General features: G+C 52.1%; 7 protein-coding genes across 7 annotated transcripts; 3 read left to right on the top strand and 4 right to left on the bottom strand.

Annotated features, from left to right (window-relative positions):
• Positions 1–505: 505 nt before the first annotated feature.
• CTAM01_04461 (HET domain-containing protein) lies at positions 506–4,525 on the top strand (the record flags this gene model as incomplete). The annotated part of the gene is made up of 2 exons (XM_060520491.1): positions 506–2,076; positions 4,333–4,525. 2 exons carry the CDS (start codon positions 506–508, stop codon positions 4,523–4,525), a joined length of 1,764 nt encoding a protein of 587 aa, XP_060385136.1.
• Positions 4,526–4,717: 192 nt separating this feature from the next.
• CTAM01_04460 (isoflavone reductase) lies at positions 4,718–5,678 on the top strand (the record flags this gene model as incomplete). The annotated part of the gene is made up of 2 exons (XM_060520490.1): positions 4,718–4,753; positions 4,803–5,678. 2 exons carry the CDS (start codon positions 4,718–4,720, stop codon positions 5,676–5,678), a joined length of 912 nt encoding a protein of 303 aa, XP_060385135.1.
• A 665-nt stretch (positions 5,679–6,343) lies between these two features.
• Positions 6,344–7,518, bottom strand: CTAM01_04459 (eukaryotic porin; the record flags this gene model as incomplete). Its single annotated transcript, XM_060520489.1, has 3 exons — positions 6,344–6,451; positions 6,505–7,149; positions 7,210–7,518. The coding sequence occupies 3 exons, from the start codon at positions 7,516–7,518 to the stop codon at positions 6,344–6,346; spliced, it is 1,062 nt and encodes a 353-aa protein (XP_060385134.1).
• Positions 7,519–9,777: 2,259 nt separating this feature from the next.
• On the top strand, positions 9,778–11,778 carry CTAM01_04458 (6-phosphofructo-2-kinase; the record flags this gene model as incomplete). Its single annotated transcript, XM_060520488.1, has 6 exons — positions 9,778–10,091; positions 10,145–10,180; positions 10,229–10,496; positions 10,548–10,628; positions 10,677–11,279; positions 11,338–11,778. The coding sequence occupies 6 exons, from the start codon at positions 9,778–9,780 to the stop codon at positions 11,776–11,778; spliced, it is 1,743 nt and encodes a 580-aa protein (XP_060385133.1).
• Positions 11,779–12,649: 871 nt separating this feature from the next.
• CTAM01_04457 (ubiquitin carboxyl-terminal hydrolase) lies at positions 12,650–15,345 on the bottom strand (the record flags this gene model as incomplete). Its single annotated transcript, XM_060520487.1, has 4 exons — positions 12,650–14,605; positions 14,655–15,029; positions 15,080–15,172; positions 15,265–15,345. The coding sequence occupies 4 exons, from the start codon at positions 15,343–15,345 to the stop codon at positions 12,650–12,652; spliced, it is 2,505 nt and encodes an 834-aa protein (XP_060385132.1).
• Positions 15,346–15,636: 291 nt separating this feature from the next.
• On the bottom strand, positions 15,637–15,873 carry CTAM01_04456 (uncharacterized protein; the record flags this gene model as incomplete). Its single annotated transcript, XM_060520486.1, has 1 exon — positions 15,637–15,873. A coding segment is annotated over one exon (237 nt), but the record flags the coding sequence as incomplete, so codon positions are not given.
• A 374-nt stretch (positions 15,874–16,247) lies between these two features.
• CTAM01_04455 (uncharacterized protein) lies at positions 16,248–16,556 on the bottom strand (the record flags this gene model as incomplete). The annotated part of the gene is made up of 1 exon (XM_060520485.1): positions 16,248–16,556. One exon carries the CDS (start codon positions 16,554–16,556, stop codon positions 16,248–16,250), a length of 309 nt encoding a protein of 102 aa, XP_060385130.1.
• Between the last annotated feature and the right edge of the window lie 1,068 nt (positions 16,557–17,624).

Genomic DNA, 17,624 nt, shown 5'->3' with positions numbered 1-17,624 from the left:
GCGGCCCAGTTGGGACCGTCTTGTTAATTGGTAGCCAAGAAGAGGAAGCCCTGGGTTGCTCTTTACTATTCCCCTCAACTTGTCAACTTGTGTCACGGCACCCGAAGTGTTCAAGTCGACTTACCTTCTGAGTTCGTCGCCGAATCGATCTAGGTGAGAATTCAACGTTTTGCCGTGTACTGTTACATCTTCGTTATGGATCAACGTACTGCGTTACTGACTGTACAAGCAAAGCCAGTCCTAGTCAACACCATCTGGTTTTAGACCCGGACTTGCGAAGCAGGACAGGTTCTAGGTTCTCTGAGACGAAGAAATCATGAGGCTCATCAATGTTAATACTCTCCAGTTGGAGGAATTCTTTGATGACGAGATACCTCTTTATACAATTCTCTCTCATACTTGGGGAAAAGATGAAGTCACGTTTCAAGATCTCTGCTGGCTCCACGAATATGAGAAAAATATCGAAGCCTTTGCTTCTGTCGAAGCCCTGATGGCTTCAGCCACGATGAACTCGGCCAAAAAAGCCAAAGATTTACGACAACGATCCGGATTCCACAAGATTGTCCAGAGCGCACACCTTACAAAAGAACATTTGTTACAATATGTCTGGGTCGACACATGCTGTATAGACAAGAGCAGCAGTGCTGAACTTTCCGAAGCCATCAACTCCATGTTTCGATGGTACCAAGAGGCGCGGATTTGTTTTGTGTTTCTGTCAGATTTCCAGCCATCAGATGTCATGAAACCCTCCGTAAGCTTCGCACAGTGCAGATGGTTTACTAGGGGTTGGACACTGCAAGAGCTCTTGGCCCCAAGACACATGTACTTCTATAACCAGGAGTGGAAGCTCGTGGGAGATAAAGACTCCTTGCGATATGAGATGTCAGAAATCACTGGCATACCGGAGGCTATTTTGGCACATAATCATCCGTTCCAAGATGTCTGCCTGGCACAGAGAATGTCGTGGGCAAGTAGAAGACAGACTTCACGTAAAGAAGATATGGCTTACTGTCTCCTTGGTCTTTTCGACATCAATATGCCCCTTCTTTACGGAGAGGGCGACATGGCGTTCGTACGTCTGCAACTGGAGATCATCAAGGAAACAACTGACCAAAGTCTACTGGCCTCCTGGGGTCTCGGAAATTCTCTCAGCACACGAGGACATTGCTTTGCGACATCACCGGCTGCAATGACGAGAGCCGCTTCATTTTACACTGACAGTATCACAGAACAATCCTCTTCGGAGTTTTGGATGACCAACAGGGGCTTCCGAATCAATCTATCTCTTCTCCTGCTGTCTGAGTTTGAGAGCGGATCGCACAACGCGCCCAACTGCTACTACGCGCTGTTGAATGTTTTTGACGATCAAGATCGCAGGATCTGTCTTCCGCTGTTTTCGAACAACTCTCCTTCGGGCGACGAGTATGTCAGGTCTCCCTCTGGGCCAGTGGCGCTCTCCGAAAGTAGCCTCAATAGCCTGGGAGAGGCTAACTATGAGGAGCTGGTCATCGTGCGAGAGCCTTCATGGGAGCGATCACTGGCCGCAGGCGCCTGGCAAATATCTATCACGAACCCTCCTACGAGATCCCTCCTAGGCGCCCCTCCGATAAACATTGTCGAAACGTTTCCTCCGATGATGTCTTCGAAGCATGAAAAGGGTACATTTACCACTGTCATCACCATGCCACCGCCTGCCAACGTCCCAGGAAGCCCCCATGATAAGCCTTGGCAGTTCTTCTTGCGTTGCACCTATCCAAGTTGCGGCGATCCGTTCCCAGTCGGCGAACGAGATTTTGCTTTGGTCTTTGAACTACCTTCGAGCCAAGGGGCCCCTCGGGGACCACTACAACCGTACGTGATCGATTGGGAAAAGCTCCCTCTCGCGCTACGGAAGGATGATGAGGGCATAAGCCAGGAAGGTCCGTACTCGTCTTTGGCCGAAGCCATCCTCTCTGGCGCCCGCTTCTTCGGTCTGGAATACGCTGAAAAGCGAGCCTGGTCCAAAGAGGGCGAGTTCATCGGAGATCGCCGGCCTCTTAGAGCGATGGCACATTCAAGGCCACATGGTTTGATGTGGTATGATATCATAAAGACTGAGTGGCTTCGTCCCAACGGAGACCGACACTTATATGGGAGGACTGCTTCAAGGCTATTTCTTTCAACGTAGTGTGGTGTAATCACACTTGAGTGGACTCTATAGATCAAGAAGAATAGAAATCGGAACAATGGAACGATCGAGGTCTAGGGGTCCGTTGAGCAGCTTCTAATGCAGAGATAAAGAGTGATGATAATACTTGGACTGCAGGGAACTTAGTCCAGCTTACCAGCTAGATCTCTTCTCAATGAGCTTCCCTCTCTCTGCCTTACCTTTCCAGCTTTCCAAGAACGGCGGTCGCAAAGAGACGAGACAAACAGGGACACGAAGGAGACCTGGTGGGACAAGCATGGTGATGGTTTTCGGAACAGCAGTGCGGACGGGAATGTTGCTGAGAGTTAGTTAGGCTTTTGGTTTTCTGCCAGTGAGTGGCGGTTGCTGGTGCACTGACCACCACTCTGTTTACGCAGCTAGCAGCCAAAATATTTTTTCTTCTCGCCCATTCCCGTACAATTCACTTTTCACCTTTCCAACAATTGTTCCTTTCCCCTTTCTCTTCTTTTCTTCGCCTTGTTCGAGTTACGAATATTCTTCATTATTTACCCTCCTAGACACTTAGTGAAACCAAGTGAACGCTGCTCCCGACGAAATACCAGCATCTGCAAACCGCTCTGCTACACCCGCTCACTCTCAGCCTTTTGGTCCTACCTGACGGTTAGTTGGGCGGGACGCTCTCAATCGAGCCTAGCTCTACCTACCCCTCAGGACCCTCCTACATAAGGCGTGCTTATGCCTCGGACCTGCAGGAACAAACAACGCTCCTCTTCCATTGCGGCGGTGGTGTAAGGGTAACATATAAGCTTCCCATTTCTTCCATTGGCGTTTGCTTATGCATCGAGTTCGAGTCTCGGTCGCCGCATTTTCGTTTTGCTCGATTTTGCAAACACACATGCGCTGTAGTTGGGCTGCTTTTTATCTTTTTTTAGTCTACCTCATGTTGAGGTAGTATGAAGTGGTATAGGCGACTTGAACAACTCGACGATAATTCCTATCCGGGTTGACTAGGTAGACAGTGCATGTGCCGTTTTGTAAGTATGGGTGTTAAGATGCCTTTTATGAACTTGAAAATGCTTGCGAAGGAGACAATGTCTCTTATGTGAACTTGCAGATAGCAAGATCTCCAATATCCCTCAAGCCCAACTCACTGCCAGCAAGACCGGTCAAGCCATGAACCGGGTGACCAAAAGGAATAAGAGACACTAAAACCACTCATACGCACACCTATTGCTCGCAGTAAAGAGAATAAGAGCATTAAGTAAAGTAAGCGGGTTAGCAGGCAAGTGGGCAACAAAATCGTTCGCTACCCTATGAACCCTAGCTCTTTTCCTAGCTCTTTGCTACTACTCTTGATTCTATGCTTTTAGAGAGTATTTGCTAGTGGATATATGAAAGATAGGAGCAATAGCAGAAATATAGATGAGAAAAATAAGAAAGTCAAGAACGAGAAAGCTAAGAACATGAAAGCTAAGAACATGAAAGCTAAGAACATGAAAGCTAAGAACATGAAAGCTAAGCATGATAAATAGGTCGTAAGTATTGTAATCTTTTGCCCCCCGGTATTCTATTCTGTCACCCACTTGGAGGGCCAGTGTCATATGAAGGGGTATCCCAACCTCGCCCGACCATCCCGAAGATCAGGCAACGGACCTCCGGTGTCTGGGGCCCCACTCCGGTACCGACCGCAACCGGGTATTCGTAACGTGTCGGCGTATCCACGCGCTTCAGAAACTTCTCTGAGCTAGTTGCTCTTTGTCAGCTTCAGGTTTTAGATTCGGGAATGTCTCATTTGTTTCTTTCTTCAAATTGAGTTTAAAGTACGTCTGCGCCTCCGTCCCGTTAATGTCAGACATGGCGAGACGTCCGTATCCGGCTTACCCGCCACGGGCTCTCTTCATCTCATCCATTGAAGGTTAATGCCATGCATATAAAGACACCTGTAGAGTCAATAGAGCAAGTCTCTCGAATCTGAGCAGTGAATAGATGTGAGAGCCGTGTGTTAACTTGCAAAGGCGGTTTCTGTCTTCTTTATGAAGACTCATCACTCCGCCGGCCTATTCACGCTCACTCAATGTAGCTAGCCGATGACAATATCTATGAGCAGACATGGCCTCAGAGAATCCAATCTTTAGGGACACGTATGAATTGAGCTCCAGGTGGCCAGCCTGACAGCAACCTAGCGCAGTGCAGGAACGCAAGGACACCCGCCGCAGCACGTATTCGAGAACATCGAACCGGACGTGCAACCACATCCCACGAAGACAAAAGGGTCAGAGCTCAAAGGCGCGAAAGAGCGAGGGCATCTACTTTCCGTGGGCGGTTCGAACACGAATGGCAACCGGCTCACCTTCAGACGAGCCTGGAACGGAATAGCGTCACAGCGGCATATGCTTTCGAAGCTTGCGGTCCGGAACGTAACGCGACACAGCTCTCATCCTTGCTCTCATAGTAGATAGCTCAGCTACAGGAGCTCATAAGAAGGAGCTTGCGCCCAGCTTAAACTTTCATTGAGGGATCTGATTTTGTTTCTCAAGAAGATATACGAGATCACTGCTAAGTACAATCATGGCACCAACAATCAAGAACGTCGCCCTCGCCGGCGTAAGCATCTCCTCATCTCCCACAATGAATAGTCACTGATACAGTCCAGGCCGGCGGCAACCTAGGCCCTTCCCTCCTGAAGGCCCTCATGGACTCCAACAAATTCACCATCACAATCCTCACCCGCAAAACCGGCTCCCAAAAGTTCCCCGCGGGCGTCGCAGTCAAGGAAGTAGACTACGAGTCCCTCGACTCCCTAACCCAGGCCATCAAGGGCCAAGACGCCCTCATCAACTCGACGAACAGCTTCGACCCCAAAGTCGCAACCCGCGTCGTCGACGCTGCCGTCGCCGCGGGCGTCTACCGCTACATCCCGCCCGACTTCGGCCTGGACCCCACGCGCGCCCACGTGCCGAGCCTGCCCATCTTCGGCATCAAGGCCCTGACGCACGGCCACATGCAGCAAAAGGCCCAGGAGAACGAAGGCAAGTTCACCTACACCATCGTCACCAACGGACCTTTCCTCGACTGGGGCATCCGGTCCAGCTTCATGGGCGTCGACGTCAAGAACAAGAAGCTCTCGCTCTTCAACGACGGCGAGAACGTCATTCCCTACACGATGCTCGCCGACGTAGGCAAGGCTGTCGTGGGGACCTTGTTGCACCCGGAGGAGACGGCCAACAGAGTCGCGTACATTCAGTCCGCCGTCAAGTCGCAGAAGCAGATGGGCGCCCTCGCTCAGGAGGCCGTGAGCGGTTCGTGGGAGACGACCACCGTCGACGTTGACGCCATCTACGCGAACTGTATGGAGTCTATCAAGAAGGGTATCATGACGCCCGATGTGATGTACCCACAGCTCTTATATGCGTGCGCCAAAAAGGAGTTTGCCCAGCCTTGGGCAAAGAGCGACAATTCGCTGTTTGGCATTAAGGAAATGAGCGACGATGAACTGAAGGCGCTATACAAGCAAATTGCTTCCGAGTAAGAAGATGCAGTAGCCTGGATATCTAGCGAGATTAGCAAACTACTCAACGTAATGCGATCCCAAGACTTTGCGCTCCCACCACATTCACAATGCGCCCATGTACATGGCAAGTGATGTTGTATCAGCATTGAATTCTATCTCCTTCATACACAGTACATACGAGAGTTGTTCATCACGGAGGCCATTCATAATGCGCAGCCTCAAGTAGATGCTCTCGTGGGTTGTGGCATCAGCCACTCCGCTTCGGGTATGCCGTTCCAAGCCTCCCAAAAATGCATCCAAGCCGACCAATACACCACCATATTGGCCCTGAATCTTGTGCTCGGGCTGAGCGTAATATACACAGGTCTTTCTATCCGGCCAAGTAGAGAAGTCGAGGTTCAACGAACATGAGCGTGACGGGCGGACCAAAAGGTAGAAGACCTCCAGAGGGGGGTTTGGGAGTATCCGATACTCTGGTTTGTCGGGTCCGTGCTGTCGAGGCGTGAAGTCGTTTGTACTAAGACAGCAGTATAAGAATGAGAACTTGCGAAAGAAAATCAAGTTCGTCGACATCGTTTCTTGTCCTCGCCGGGGAAAAACATCAATTATTGGGTTCGATTAGGAGCGGAGCTTCGGTTCAGACTTGGCTATGCACCAAGCCATCCTCGTGTTTGTCTTCAGGTTTAGAAGGGGATGTTGGGGGTTCCCTGAGCACCCAGAGTCTCCTGCTGCTCCTGGAGCTCCTCACCACCGGCCTCGATGGAGATACCGACACCGATCTTTGCTTGTTGCTAGATAATTTGTTAACATACGAACTGCTCTAATTTCGACATGTTGAACTTACAGAAAAGTGGTCAACATCAGCAGCCAGAGTCATCATGACGGGGGCGGCAATGCGCTTCTCCAACAGGCAGCTAAGCTTGCCCTTGGAGTCGACCTGAGCGCGGAAGGTAGACATTCTGAAGTCGTACTTGGCACCAATAGTGGTGACACCCTCCTTCTGGAAACCACCCATGACGCCAGCGGCACCGGGGACGAGCGAGAGAGACAGGTCAACACCAGCCTGAACCTTCTCGGACAGACGTCTCCAGTAGGAGGTGTTCAGAGCACCCTGAGCCTGGAGCTGGGCGGTGGCAACCCAGTCGTTGGACTTGTAGCGGGCGCAGTATGAGGTGGCAGTCTCGGGACCCTGGGTCATGGCCTGGCGCTGCCAAACGGTCTCGAGGCCGAGGGCAAGCTTAGGAGTGACCGACTGGAGGTAGCTACCAATGAAGATACCGGTGACACCGCCATCCAGGCAGGAAGGGTTGAGCATCTTGAGAGAAGCCGTGAAGTCGTCGCCGGTGTATTCGTTCTCGAACTGGAGCATCTCCTGACCAGCGCCAGGGGCGGCCTGGAATTGGGTTCTCGACACAAGCTTATCGGACCATCGGTAGTTGAATCGGGTGGAGAGCTGGCCGTCGTTGTCCATGTTTCCTTGCAAGAAGACCTGGAAAGTCAGTTAGCTAGATTCGTCGCGCTTTACTTCGCAGCGTAATTGTCGACGGACCTTGCTTGTTCCGTACAACGCAGCAAAGGTGTACGGGTTCAAACGCTCGCCCATAGCGAATTGGTGAGAAACCTGGAACAGAGGCGACATGCTGAAGGCCTTGGTCAGGTCGGCGCGAAGGCCGGTGAACATGTAGTTCGTGAGCAAGACATCGCGCTGGACCTCCCTAGTTAGGTTCTCGGTGGTACCGGGATTGGACAAGCCGAGCTTCGCCCTCCGTTCCGAGAAGGAGCTGATGGCATCTGAGAGGGAGTTGGCGACGGGGTTGTTCAGGAGAACATTCTGGATTTGTTCCAAGCTAGACGCCATTGCTGCGATGGTCGGCGCCGGCCTGAGTCGTGCAGAACCGGTTAGAGAAAGAGCAAGAAAAGAAAAAAAGTCGGAAAGAGAACAACAAGAGACCAGATGATCTGAAACTGTTCGAGATAATACAGCTGCGACTGCCCTGGGGATCGGTTGATGCTCGCGCAATGGGCAGGCAGGGGCGTTTGGGGGGAGAGGATCGTGGAGTCGGAGTCGGGTTGGTGATGATTGGAAAGTCTGAATAAATTTCTTCGCTGATTACAGGCAGAGGTGCTGGTAGAGCACGAGCCACAATGCCACGCTAAATCCAATGGGAACAGCTGGCAGCCACGACTGGTCCAAGTCGCGGTGGATCTTTCTTTTGGAGCTACAGCTCCCGGTCAATGACAGGATACCTCAGTAAGAAATCACGTGATGGCATCCAGCTTTTTGGCAGCGACTTACGTCAGGCCAGCAGGCCCTGTCGGTCCGAAGCTTAACCGGGTTCGACTTGTCGGGTAGTCTCCCCGGGCTAGTCCCAGGATGGACGACAGACCCTTGCCCGCATCCGGTACGTTCCCTTGGCTCTCCATCGCTGAGCCCAACACCTTCTTTTCCCACAGTGTTAGTCTTTGTGCTCCCTGAACTACCACACTACCTAAGCGACTTACTACTAGGCGACGACCTACTTCGACTCACATCTCAGATACCCTCGGCTTCAGATCTCTAAAGTCACGATTTCTGAGGCTTTGCGGATTTCAAAATCCCTTACGCCACTACCGAAACACTTCTTTGGTTGGGGTTCGGCAGCACAGGCCTTCGTATAGTCTCCTTGTAAGAGCCGCGGGCCATACACAAAGTGGCGGCTTAAATCGGAACGGGACAGCTCAGACACCAGTGCCACTTCAACCTCGAATATCTAGCTCACCAAACCCTCTGAAGCAACTCATCTGCGCGATTTTACCTGCTGCAACCAAAATTTGTTGCGCTTGATCGAGAGCAAGATACAACTCGTATAAGCTTCGCAAGGACTGCAAACGACGGCTACTTTTCTCGACTTAACACATTCGAATCTCGAGATTAGACAGTGCGTCACCGTGTCTCCGCTCTTTTCTTCCGCAGCGGCCCCTCTATCCGGTCCAGAGGCCGTAGTTGCCTCAAGCGCAGCCCGCTCCCAGCTCAGACGACGAAGTATCATCCTTGCCTCCGTGGTTGTTTGGAGGTTCCAAGCAAGACTCGGCTCCAACCGTCAAAATGGACACACTACTGTGAGTTCCTTTCTTCTTAGATATCTGCCTATTGTAAAGGAGGGGTCTTCATAACCCCGCCGATTCATATTCCATCCATCATTCTCCTCCTGTGACTGAGGCGAGTGCTTCTGGACACTGCGGGATTACGGTTCGAATTCAGTCAGAAACACAAGTGGCTTTTAGGGAGCCAGGAATCCCGGTAAACCAGATTATCAGCCCGCATGCCAGCTACGCTGGCCAAATCTGGAACGCAATCCATCTCGCCTAAGCCCTCTTGTTGATAATGGCTCGGCCCTGATCCAACCTCCTGATATACAAGTTCCTCTATCTTCGCAATGACAGGTCCAACTTTCAAGTGAGAGGAACCTTCAACGCTTGACAAGACAAAGATTGCCATGGCAAAGGCCTATCCTCATATGCTTGTTTGCCCAGTCTATATAAGAATGACTACTGGGAAGAGTTGAAAGGAGTCTTTGGGCCAACTCAGCATACTGGAGCACGAGGACACAAACAAGACCCCAGACACAGAGTCCATCACCTTTGGAGTCACAACTCTGTCACGGGCTGCGATGTCCCCAACAACCTCAACCACATCCAAACAACCCATGCCGGGCTGGACTGTTGCCCATAGATCTAAGCACGGCTGACTATACACGGCTTTCGGCCGTCGACGGCTGGTGGCTATGATATCTTACTTACAAACGAGGCGGGTGTGCCCATCTGTGAATACCTAATTAAGACGCACGACATCATCAGAACTACAAACATGGCGAGTGCCCTTTGCCCCCTCTTTCCACGCCTCTCAAGCTGCTGTTTACTTCTCCTGCTTTCCTCTCTTTCCTCTCTCTACATTGAGCTTCCTCTTTTTCTTCTCTTCTCTGTCAACTTACCCATCACAATATCCATCATCACTACTATTCATACTCACTCTCTACTCTGAGCTTTCTACCTTATTCTTCTTCTGTTTCCTGCCCATCAACCTCCCTATCGAACCATCTATCACTACCTCTGATACTCTCTCGTCACTCGATCAGCCATGGAGAAGGAGAGGGCCGCCATGGACTGGGTTGAGATGCTCGACATCTTTGAGTTCCAGAGAATCTTCTACCGCCCTCGACCGGAACTTGGAGATCTTGGTTTTGACGTGACTCTTCATGACAGTACCGCCGAGATCGCGGCCAACGCGCCGAGATACCGTCGCAAGAGCTCGACCTTCATCGACGGCATTCATGATGTCCCCGAGGATCAGGACATGGCGCCGGCTCAGCTTTATAGCACAATGTCCGGCCGTCTGTTCCATTCCGGTCGCATCGCCATCGTCATGGTGGGCCTTCCGGCTCGCGGCAAGACGTAAGTTCCTCCTACTTCACTGGCTTGGAAAAACGAGAGCTAACATTTTTCAGTCACATCTGCGTTTCCCTGGCGCGTTACTTGGGCTGGTGAGTCGAAAATGCTTGCTTGAAGCGCCTTGACTGACGTTTTTCTAGGCTGGGAGTCAAGACCCGCATCTTCCACCTCGGTGATTACCGTCGTGCCACCGTTGGAAAGGGCGGTATCGTTCCCGAGGATTACTTCTTCCCTGACGCCTCTCCTCAGTCGGTCATTCTTCGTCAGAAGATCCTTAAGAAGTGCCGTGAGGATATCTACGCCTGGTTGAACCATGAGAATGGACAAGTTGCGATCTACGATGCTGTCAACCCCACCGCGGCTGGTCGCCGTGCCCTGGCTAAGGAACTCGCTAAGCACGATGTCCAGGTAAGATTTGGTTCGGCCACTCTGATGACTCAAATCACTAACCTTCCATAGACGCTGTTCATCGAGTCTTTCGTCGACGACGAGGCCATCTTGCGTGAGAATGCGCGCAATGTCAAGATCTCCTCCCCTGACGTGAGTGCTCGCCCAAATTCGATAGTGACGCGGTGCTAAAGTGTACAGTTCGCGGGCATGGACCCTGATGAGGCTGCCAAGTTGTACTTGCGCCGCATCGATATGAAGATTCCCGTCTTCGATACCATGGACGAGAAGGAGCTCAACTACATCAAGATGATCAACGCGGGACAGAAATTCTTCTACAACAATGTCTCCTTCGGCTACCTGTCTCACCGCATTGTCTTCTACTTGACCAACCTTCACATCAAGTCGCGCACGACCTACTTTGTTCGAGCTGGCGTTACCACCGAGGAAGACTCGTACAAGGCGGATGCGCCTCTTTCCGAGGAGGGCATGGCGTACGCTGCTCGAATGTCCGAGACGCTTCTGAAGCACCGCGAGCAGGAGCGCGCTGCCCTTGTCGAGAAGGGTGGCAATGCCGTTCCCCTTCGTCCTCTGTCTGTTTGGACCTCCACTCGTTGCCGTACCGTTCAGACTGCAGATTACCTCAAGAACAAGGGCTTCAAGGTTCGTCAGCGTTCTCAGATGAGCCAGATCAACCCTGGTGTCTGCGAGAAGATGTCGGAGCGTGCCATTCGCCACCTCTACCCCGAGGAGGTCGAGAAGCACGAGCTCGACCCGTATCATCATAGATACCCCCGCGCTGAGGTAAGTATAGAGACCTCATAATCACCATTTGCCCATGAGCAGCACTCATATTACATAGTCCTACCACGACCTCGCCGTCCGCCTTGAGCCCATCATTCTGGAGCTTGAGCGTGAGCAGAGCGATCTTCTCATCATCGCGCACGAGTCTGTTCTTCGCGTTCTCTACGCCTACCTGATGCACTGCGCCACCATGGACATTCCCATCCTCAAGTTCCCCCGCGACGAGATCATCGAGATCATCCCCGCCGCCTACCAGAACGAGGCCAAGCGCGTTCACATCCCCGGCGTCGACCCTAAGATCACTCCTGGCTCCCCCGAGGACATCAGCATCCCTGTCCCTGGCGGTGGAAGCGGTAGCGGTGTCGCCAGCGGCAACCTCTCGCCCATGCCTGGTATCTCGTCTCCCGCGGAGCCCAACGTCGTCATTGAGCGTCCTCCTGAGAAGGTCATCAATACTGCTGCCGAGATGGTCGCTGATCGCCAGAATGATGAGGACTAAAATGGTTACAGGACTGGGTTCTTTTTTCGTCAACTTTTTTTTTTTTGGAAGCTCGATTGGTCCACTGATTATTACTTTGCTTGAAACAACGAAAAGGATGTTGGGAGGCTTATATATCTCCCTGCCTTTCTCGTTCAGTGGACCAGAGCGAACGTGGAAGGAAGAACATTAGGCTTTTTGAGAGAGAGAGAGAGAGAGGACGACGGATCGGAAGTTTGCTACTGCGGATGGGAAACCCCCATCAAAATTTGCTCGTACCGTGGGATAACTTTGCCCACGATGAACTCTTGTTTTGCGTCCTACGTTCTGGACGTCGTTTTCCAATCCAGTCAATGACGGGGAAACAGGAAACATGGTATTCGGTTATTCGGTTACTCAAACGCGTCAACACATGGGAACAAAAACTGGGAAAACTAGGTCAGGTAGCTGAATCTTGATGAATGACGACCCAGTCATCAACAGTATTATTTTATCCCAAGCTATCTGTGGTGTGTAGAGAGGGGGATGGATAACCACCTCATCGACTCCCTCTCGCATTGCTTCCAATTCCATGGTATTCCGTTTTCTTCTTTTCATCGTCCCGAAAGGAAACAACACAAAACTCCGGAAAACGCCCTTCTCGTGCTGCTAATCATCCGCAGGCGTTGCGGCGTCTCTCGCAGAGTCATTCACACTGCAAAGTATGTACCTCTTCTCTGCTGCTTCCAAAGTCTATCTCGGTCCACCAAACTCCTCGCTATTCCAGGGCCGAGACAAGCTCTCGTCAAATCTAATCCCAATCACATCAACGCGCTGGTAAACTAATAACTCTGTCTCTCTCTCTGACTGTCGCTCGTCTTTGGTCTGTTTTAATCTGTCGTCGGAAAAGTCTTTACATCACTGCACACTCTCGCTCCGGCTCATCCCCGTCCTTGTGCTTCTTCTTTTCGGTAGAACGGCTCTTGGACTTGCCTCTCTTGTGATGCCTGTGATGGTGCTCTGATGACTTTCTTTCCTTGAAATCCTTGGAGTCTTTCCTGTCGGTCTCTGCAACTGGTGCCGCAACCGGTGTTGCTTCGGCATCAGCGTTCTCTACGAATTCCTCCTCAGTCACCGGATCAGGAATAGGTGCGCTGATGGATGTGGCGAGCGCGTTGCTGCTCAAGTTGCTGTTGGGATCACGGAGCGGCTCCTTGCTCGGTCGCATGAGTCCGCCGAGTCGAGTCATGGTAAGACTGATGCGGCCCTCTCCTGCTTGACTGGTAGGTCTGCTCTTGCTCTTGCCCGTAAATAGAGCGGCGGCTCGCGAAAGCCGTTGGGCTGTCGTCTCTTCTCCTGGGGTTACGGCGGGCGATATGGCATCCGGCGTGATTGCTGGCGTGCCTAGGGTAGAGTCCGTGAAGGTAACACTGCCCCTTCGAGAATCCTTGAACCCCAAGTACGGCTCGTCATCGCCGAAACTTATGCGACTAGGACGCTCCAATTCCGACGAAAAGCGGATGCTAGGCGCTTTGGGTGGAGATATTGAGGTGTTCTCGAAGTAGTCGCTCCGCGATGATGACATTCCGGAGTTGTTGCCGTTGACCGGGTTCGGTGTAGCCGGTAGGTTGACGCTGACCTTGGACTCGTTGTAAGAAGGAGGCTCAGTCTCCGTCTCTTCCGTTGACGCCACCTCTACCATTGGTACGATCTGGTAGAATAAGAGATAAGGCATCTCGTCCTTCAAAGCTTGCTTGATGTCGTCCACATAAGTCACCCTGTTTTCGATATTCAAGTCATCAAATTTGACCCACTGCGCCTCCTCGTAGTCTGGAGGGGGGTCATTGTCGTGTCTCCTATTGTCGGTGAGGAGTTTGGGCGCCACCCTGGCGAATGAGATATAGTGTCCGCTGTAGACAGAGTCGCCACGATGACAGACCACAGACTGTAGCACTAACTTATATTCCATGCTGAAGCCGTTGGGGTCTTCCTCAAGCTGTGTCTCGTCGCCGAGCATGAAGTGCGGAAGCCTCAGGCTGTCCGGAATATCGATGAAGGTATTCTGGCGCTGTGGAACACCGGAGTTCGACATCATGTACCGCTTCAGGCAAATACCGACCACAGGACGTTGGTTGAAGTTCATAGCAACCTCCATGTCGTTCTTGGGCTCCTTGTTTCCGGCGGCGTGCCATGGAATCAATCTGAAAAACTGCCAAGCTGGAATTGTCACGGCTTTCACCACTGTAGAGCTTGTTCGTCGCGCCTTTTCCAGCATGGTAGATGGCTCGGTCTCCTTTCCCTTGTCTTTGTCCTTCTCCTCCAGCACCACGCGTTGTATAACGCTAGTTGAACGGTGTCTTGGAGTTGGCCGCGAAGAGCTGCTAGGAGACTCCGGCACGCCATTGGGTGTTTGCGAGGCTGTCCACCGCCGCTCAAGAATTGGAGAAAGCTGCGCGGGAGACGCACTCAGCGTGTCTTGCGCGCCAGCCTCTAATTCATTCTCTTGAGTGACAATCCGTATCCCATTCGCGTCTGTGTTCGGGGTTACCCTCTCCGCCTCTTTCTTATCTTCGTGGCTGTCCCTGAGTACATCAACTTGTGTGTTGAAGTATTCTTCCAAGCAGTCTTCTAGCCTGATCCCTTTGCCTTCCGAATCTGGAGGTACGGCGAGGTTGAGAAGTCTTTCGTAGACCAGTTTGTGGTCGTCCTTATCGTTCTTGCCTTGGTGGAAGAGGTCGACTTGTAATTGCAACAGGGGCAATTGAAGCGTTTCGGTGACGAAGGCGAAGGCTTCGGAAGTGTCTTGCTGTTCTAGGAGTTTCGCGTCACTCCAGCCGCACTCAGCCAGCGCATCCTGTATCAGTTTCGTCTGGGACGATTAGCGCAGGACAGGTACCGCAGGACCAGCCGCAACTCACCATATCTGCGTGAATCATCTTTCCGCTCCTGAGCATGTTCACCCACAAGCGGAGCAGCGTGACTAGTTTGCGCCTCGGTTCGTCCGTGAATTCGTTCTTCAGCATACATTCGAAAGCGTCCAGTTTCGCAAACATGGCAAACAACAGGGAGTCAAGGTAACATGTGACGTTACCCCTATTCTCTGCGCCAACCATTTCGATTTGGGGGTTGTAGTGTGCAACCTTGCCGGCCATTGCCTTGCACTGTAGCTGAATGAACTCGACGGTTTTGTCGACATCGCCGTCAGCGAATTTACTGTTCAGGGAGTCTCGAATGTGTTCCGCAGAAACGTCGGTGATGTTCGACTCGGCAAGAAGGTGCGTAATGTCTTCGATCTATGGCCTTGTTAGACTTGTGCAATGTTGTAATGCTGCGGTTGGTGTACCTTGGTCATCTCCTTCTCCTTTATTTCCTCATCGGTCGGTGCTCGATCGCTCTTGAAAAGCGACCTGAATGCTTCAGCTGAAAGTGGTCGGTTCTAGGTTTGGCGACGTGGGATTAGTGTGGCTGTCCCCATGGAAACGGACTTTGAGAAAGGACCATCTTCAGTTCCTGGGATACGAAGCTCACCTTTTGCCCTGGTTCTGAGGATTTGCTTCTGCGATGCGTGCCACTCCTGTCCCGCAGGCTAAGAAACTTTTTGCCCTTCATGGTTGCAGATCCTGTATGTTGCCAAAAGCTGGAATAGCTAGGTTCGCGATTTTGGTGCCAAAGTGGCTCGGCGACTCGAGGAAAGCAGTCGTCTCAGCAGTCAAGAATCATGGCCAGGTTGAAAGTCGCACCCCCATCGGCCAGCAATACGGGAGTGGGCGAGGTGGGGAGCAAAGCTGAGAGAAGATGAAGAATGCACCGAGTGCGAGGATAGGTATGGAGGGGTTCTGGCGCGTGTCGGCGGGGCAGATTTTCGCAGTCGCAAAAGACGGGGCTGGGCCGCTGGGATGGTCAGGTCTGGACTCTGGGCTGTCCGATGTAGTAGCAGAGTGATAGGTTTTCGCTATTGTGATGGCCTGCAACGGCAGGGTATGAGTGTTGATCAAGTCCCTGTTGTCTGCCAAGTAGACAAGCTCGATTCTCGAACGCCAAAGAGATATACTGCTTGTTTTGTTGCTTAGGTTCGAAGTGAATAACAAGAAGAAGCAGACTGGAAGTGAGAAGACGAGGTCCTATGGTTGAACACACGGGGGACTGCTGAAGCAATAAAGGTAGCGAAGGACCTTCGACTGGCTCCTGGCGCCAACAAGGGTCAGATGGTGGTGGTTCGTGGATTTGGCTCAGAAAATTCGGGGTCCAATGTGAGCAGCAGCTTTGGCAGGGTGCCGTGGGTGCCCACGGTGTATTGGTCGTGTGGAGAGGCACCAAGTGGACGGACCGTGGAAGGGCGTGTATTCGTACCGGCGCGGCAAAGCTTGGGTGAGGCGGTACTTTGGGACCCCTGAGAGATTTCCACTTCAACTTTCTGCTGGGGACACTCGGCGTCCCTTGCGGACTTGCCGTCAGTTGACTCGGGGGTTTGGGAGCGCCAGGTCGGTGGAGGGTGGCGGCAAGGCGGACTTTCAGGTTTGCTTGCTTGCTGTTACTGTTACCTTGGACAGGCGAACACGACGTATCCAAGATGACCGTGACTCCGAGCTGACCTGTCCTTCTTCTAGCTGGCCTTTTGTGGTATAGGCTTTTTCGCTTGGCAGCAGACGAAGTGTGTTACGTGGTGAGATGGGAGCATAACCCGGAGTGTAATAGCAAGGGAACAGCCAGAATGTTCTTGAGCGTGCTTGGCTGCCACAATTCTTACATATGACCGACCAGGCTCCGAATATGAGTAAAAGTAGCCTGCCCCAACATCCCATGTCCACGCGAGGTGACATACGTAAGGGCCTGTCCTTCGTGGGAGGAACATCCGAAATTGACTTAGGCTGCCCATTTAACAAGATGAAAGTGGCAAGTCGCCCATCGCTTCAATTGCTGGTCATTCGATCCCCTAGTCACAATGGGAAATGTTGAGCAGAAGTCTTGACATGGCCTGCACAAGAACATTTTAGGCCGGACGTGACTCTCGTCAAGTCTCGCCTCTTGTTTCGAGGTGGTTTATCAGGTCCCGAATGATACCCTATGGGACACATCCTGGAGCGTCCCTTGCTTCCATGCGTGCGCAGTAGATCCGATATCATGGCTCTGTGGCCCATGCTCCTGGTTTCATAAGCCTCCTGGTCCAATGTTCATGGCCTTCTTTTACATTGAACAGGCTTCGCCAAGAACAGACGAAGAACAGCTAGATGAACGAAAACAATACGAGTGTCTTTCACTGAGCCACCCCAGAGGCTCAACTCTAACTTAGCAGCAGAAGCAAAGCGCTTACACACACTCCCGCACCCATAGCAACGCTCAACGATCGGAAAAGAAAGAGCAAAGCCTCTTGACAATGAATGGAAACTTTGTCGCACCATCTGCCAGCCCCCGCCTTGTGTGTGTTGGATGTTGATCAGTCACTGAAAGTCAGCTCCAATCCGATGAAAAGCGCTCGCGTAACCTGTATAGGTTCGCTTTCGCGTCCATCTTGGGTACAATCAGGCAACCTGCATGTTAGCGCGCGCCGCCGCCGCATATCGAAGAGGGCAAGAGGCACACAACGCCCATCGTTGCTCATCGTTGCCCATCTGTCCGTCCCATCTTTGCCTGTTCATGTCCGAGGGTGCTGCTTGCTACAGTGGTCTCCCCACCCTGTCAGCTCCGCGTACCTTAGTCGGAAAGCAATGCTCCAGCTTCTGCAACCGAACGCGCGCTTGCTGACCCATTGAGCTGGTGACTGATGGACATTGGATTCAGCTGAGGGCCCGAATGACTGCTACGTAATCGAGCTGCGTGCACGATTTACCCGCTCTAGTAGAATGGATCGTCGGTGCCTCACCATAGTCCGAAGCTCAATAGAGGGTGTC

This window comes from Colletotrichum tamarilloi (assembly GCF_030869305.1).
Source record: "Colletotrichum tamarilloi strain Tom-12 chromosome Unknown Scaffold_10.1, whole genome shotgun sequence".
Classification (NCBI taxonomy): Eukaryota; Fungi; Ascomycota; class Sordariomycetes; order Glomerellales; family Glomerellaceae; genus Colletotrichum; species Colletotrichum tamarilloi.
Note: the sequence above shows the minus strand (reverse complement) of the source record. Positions and strands in the feature narration are given on the sequence as shown.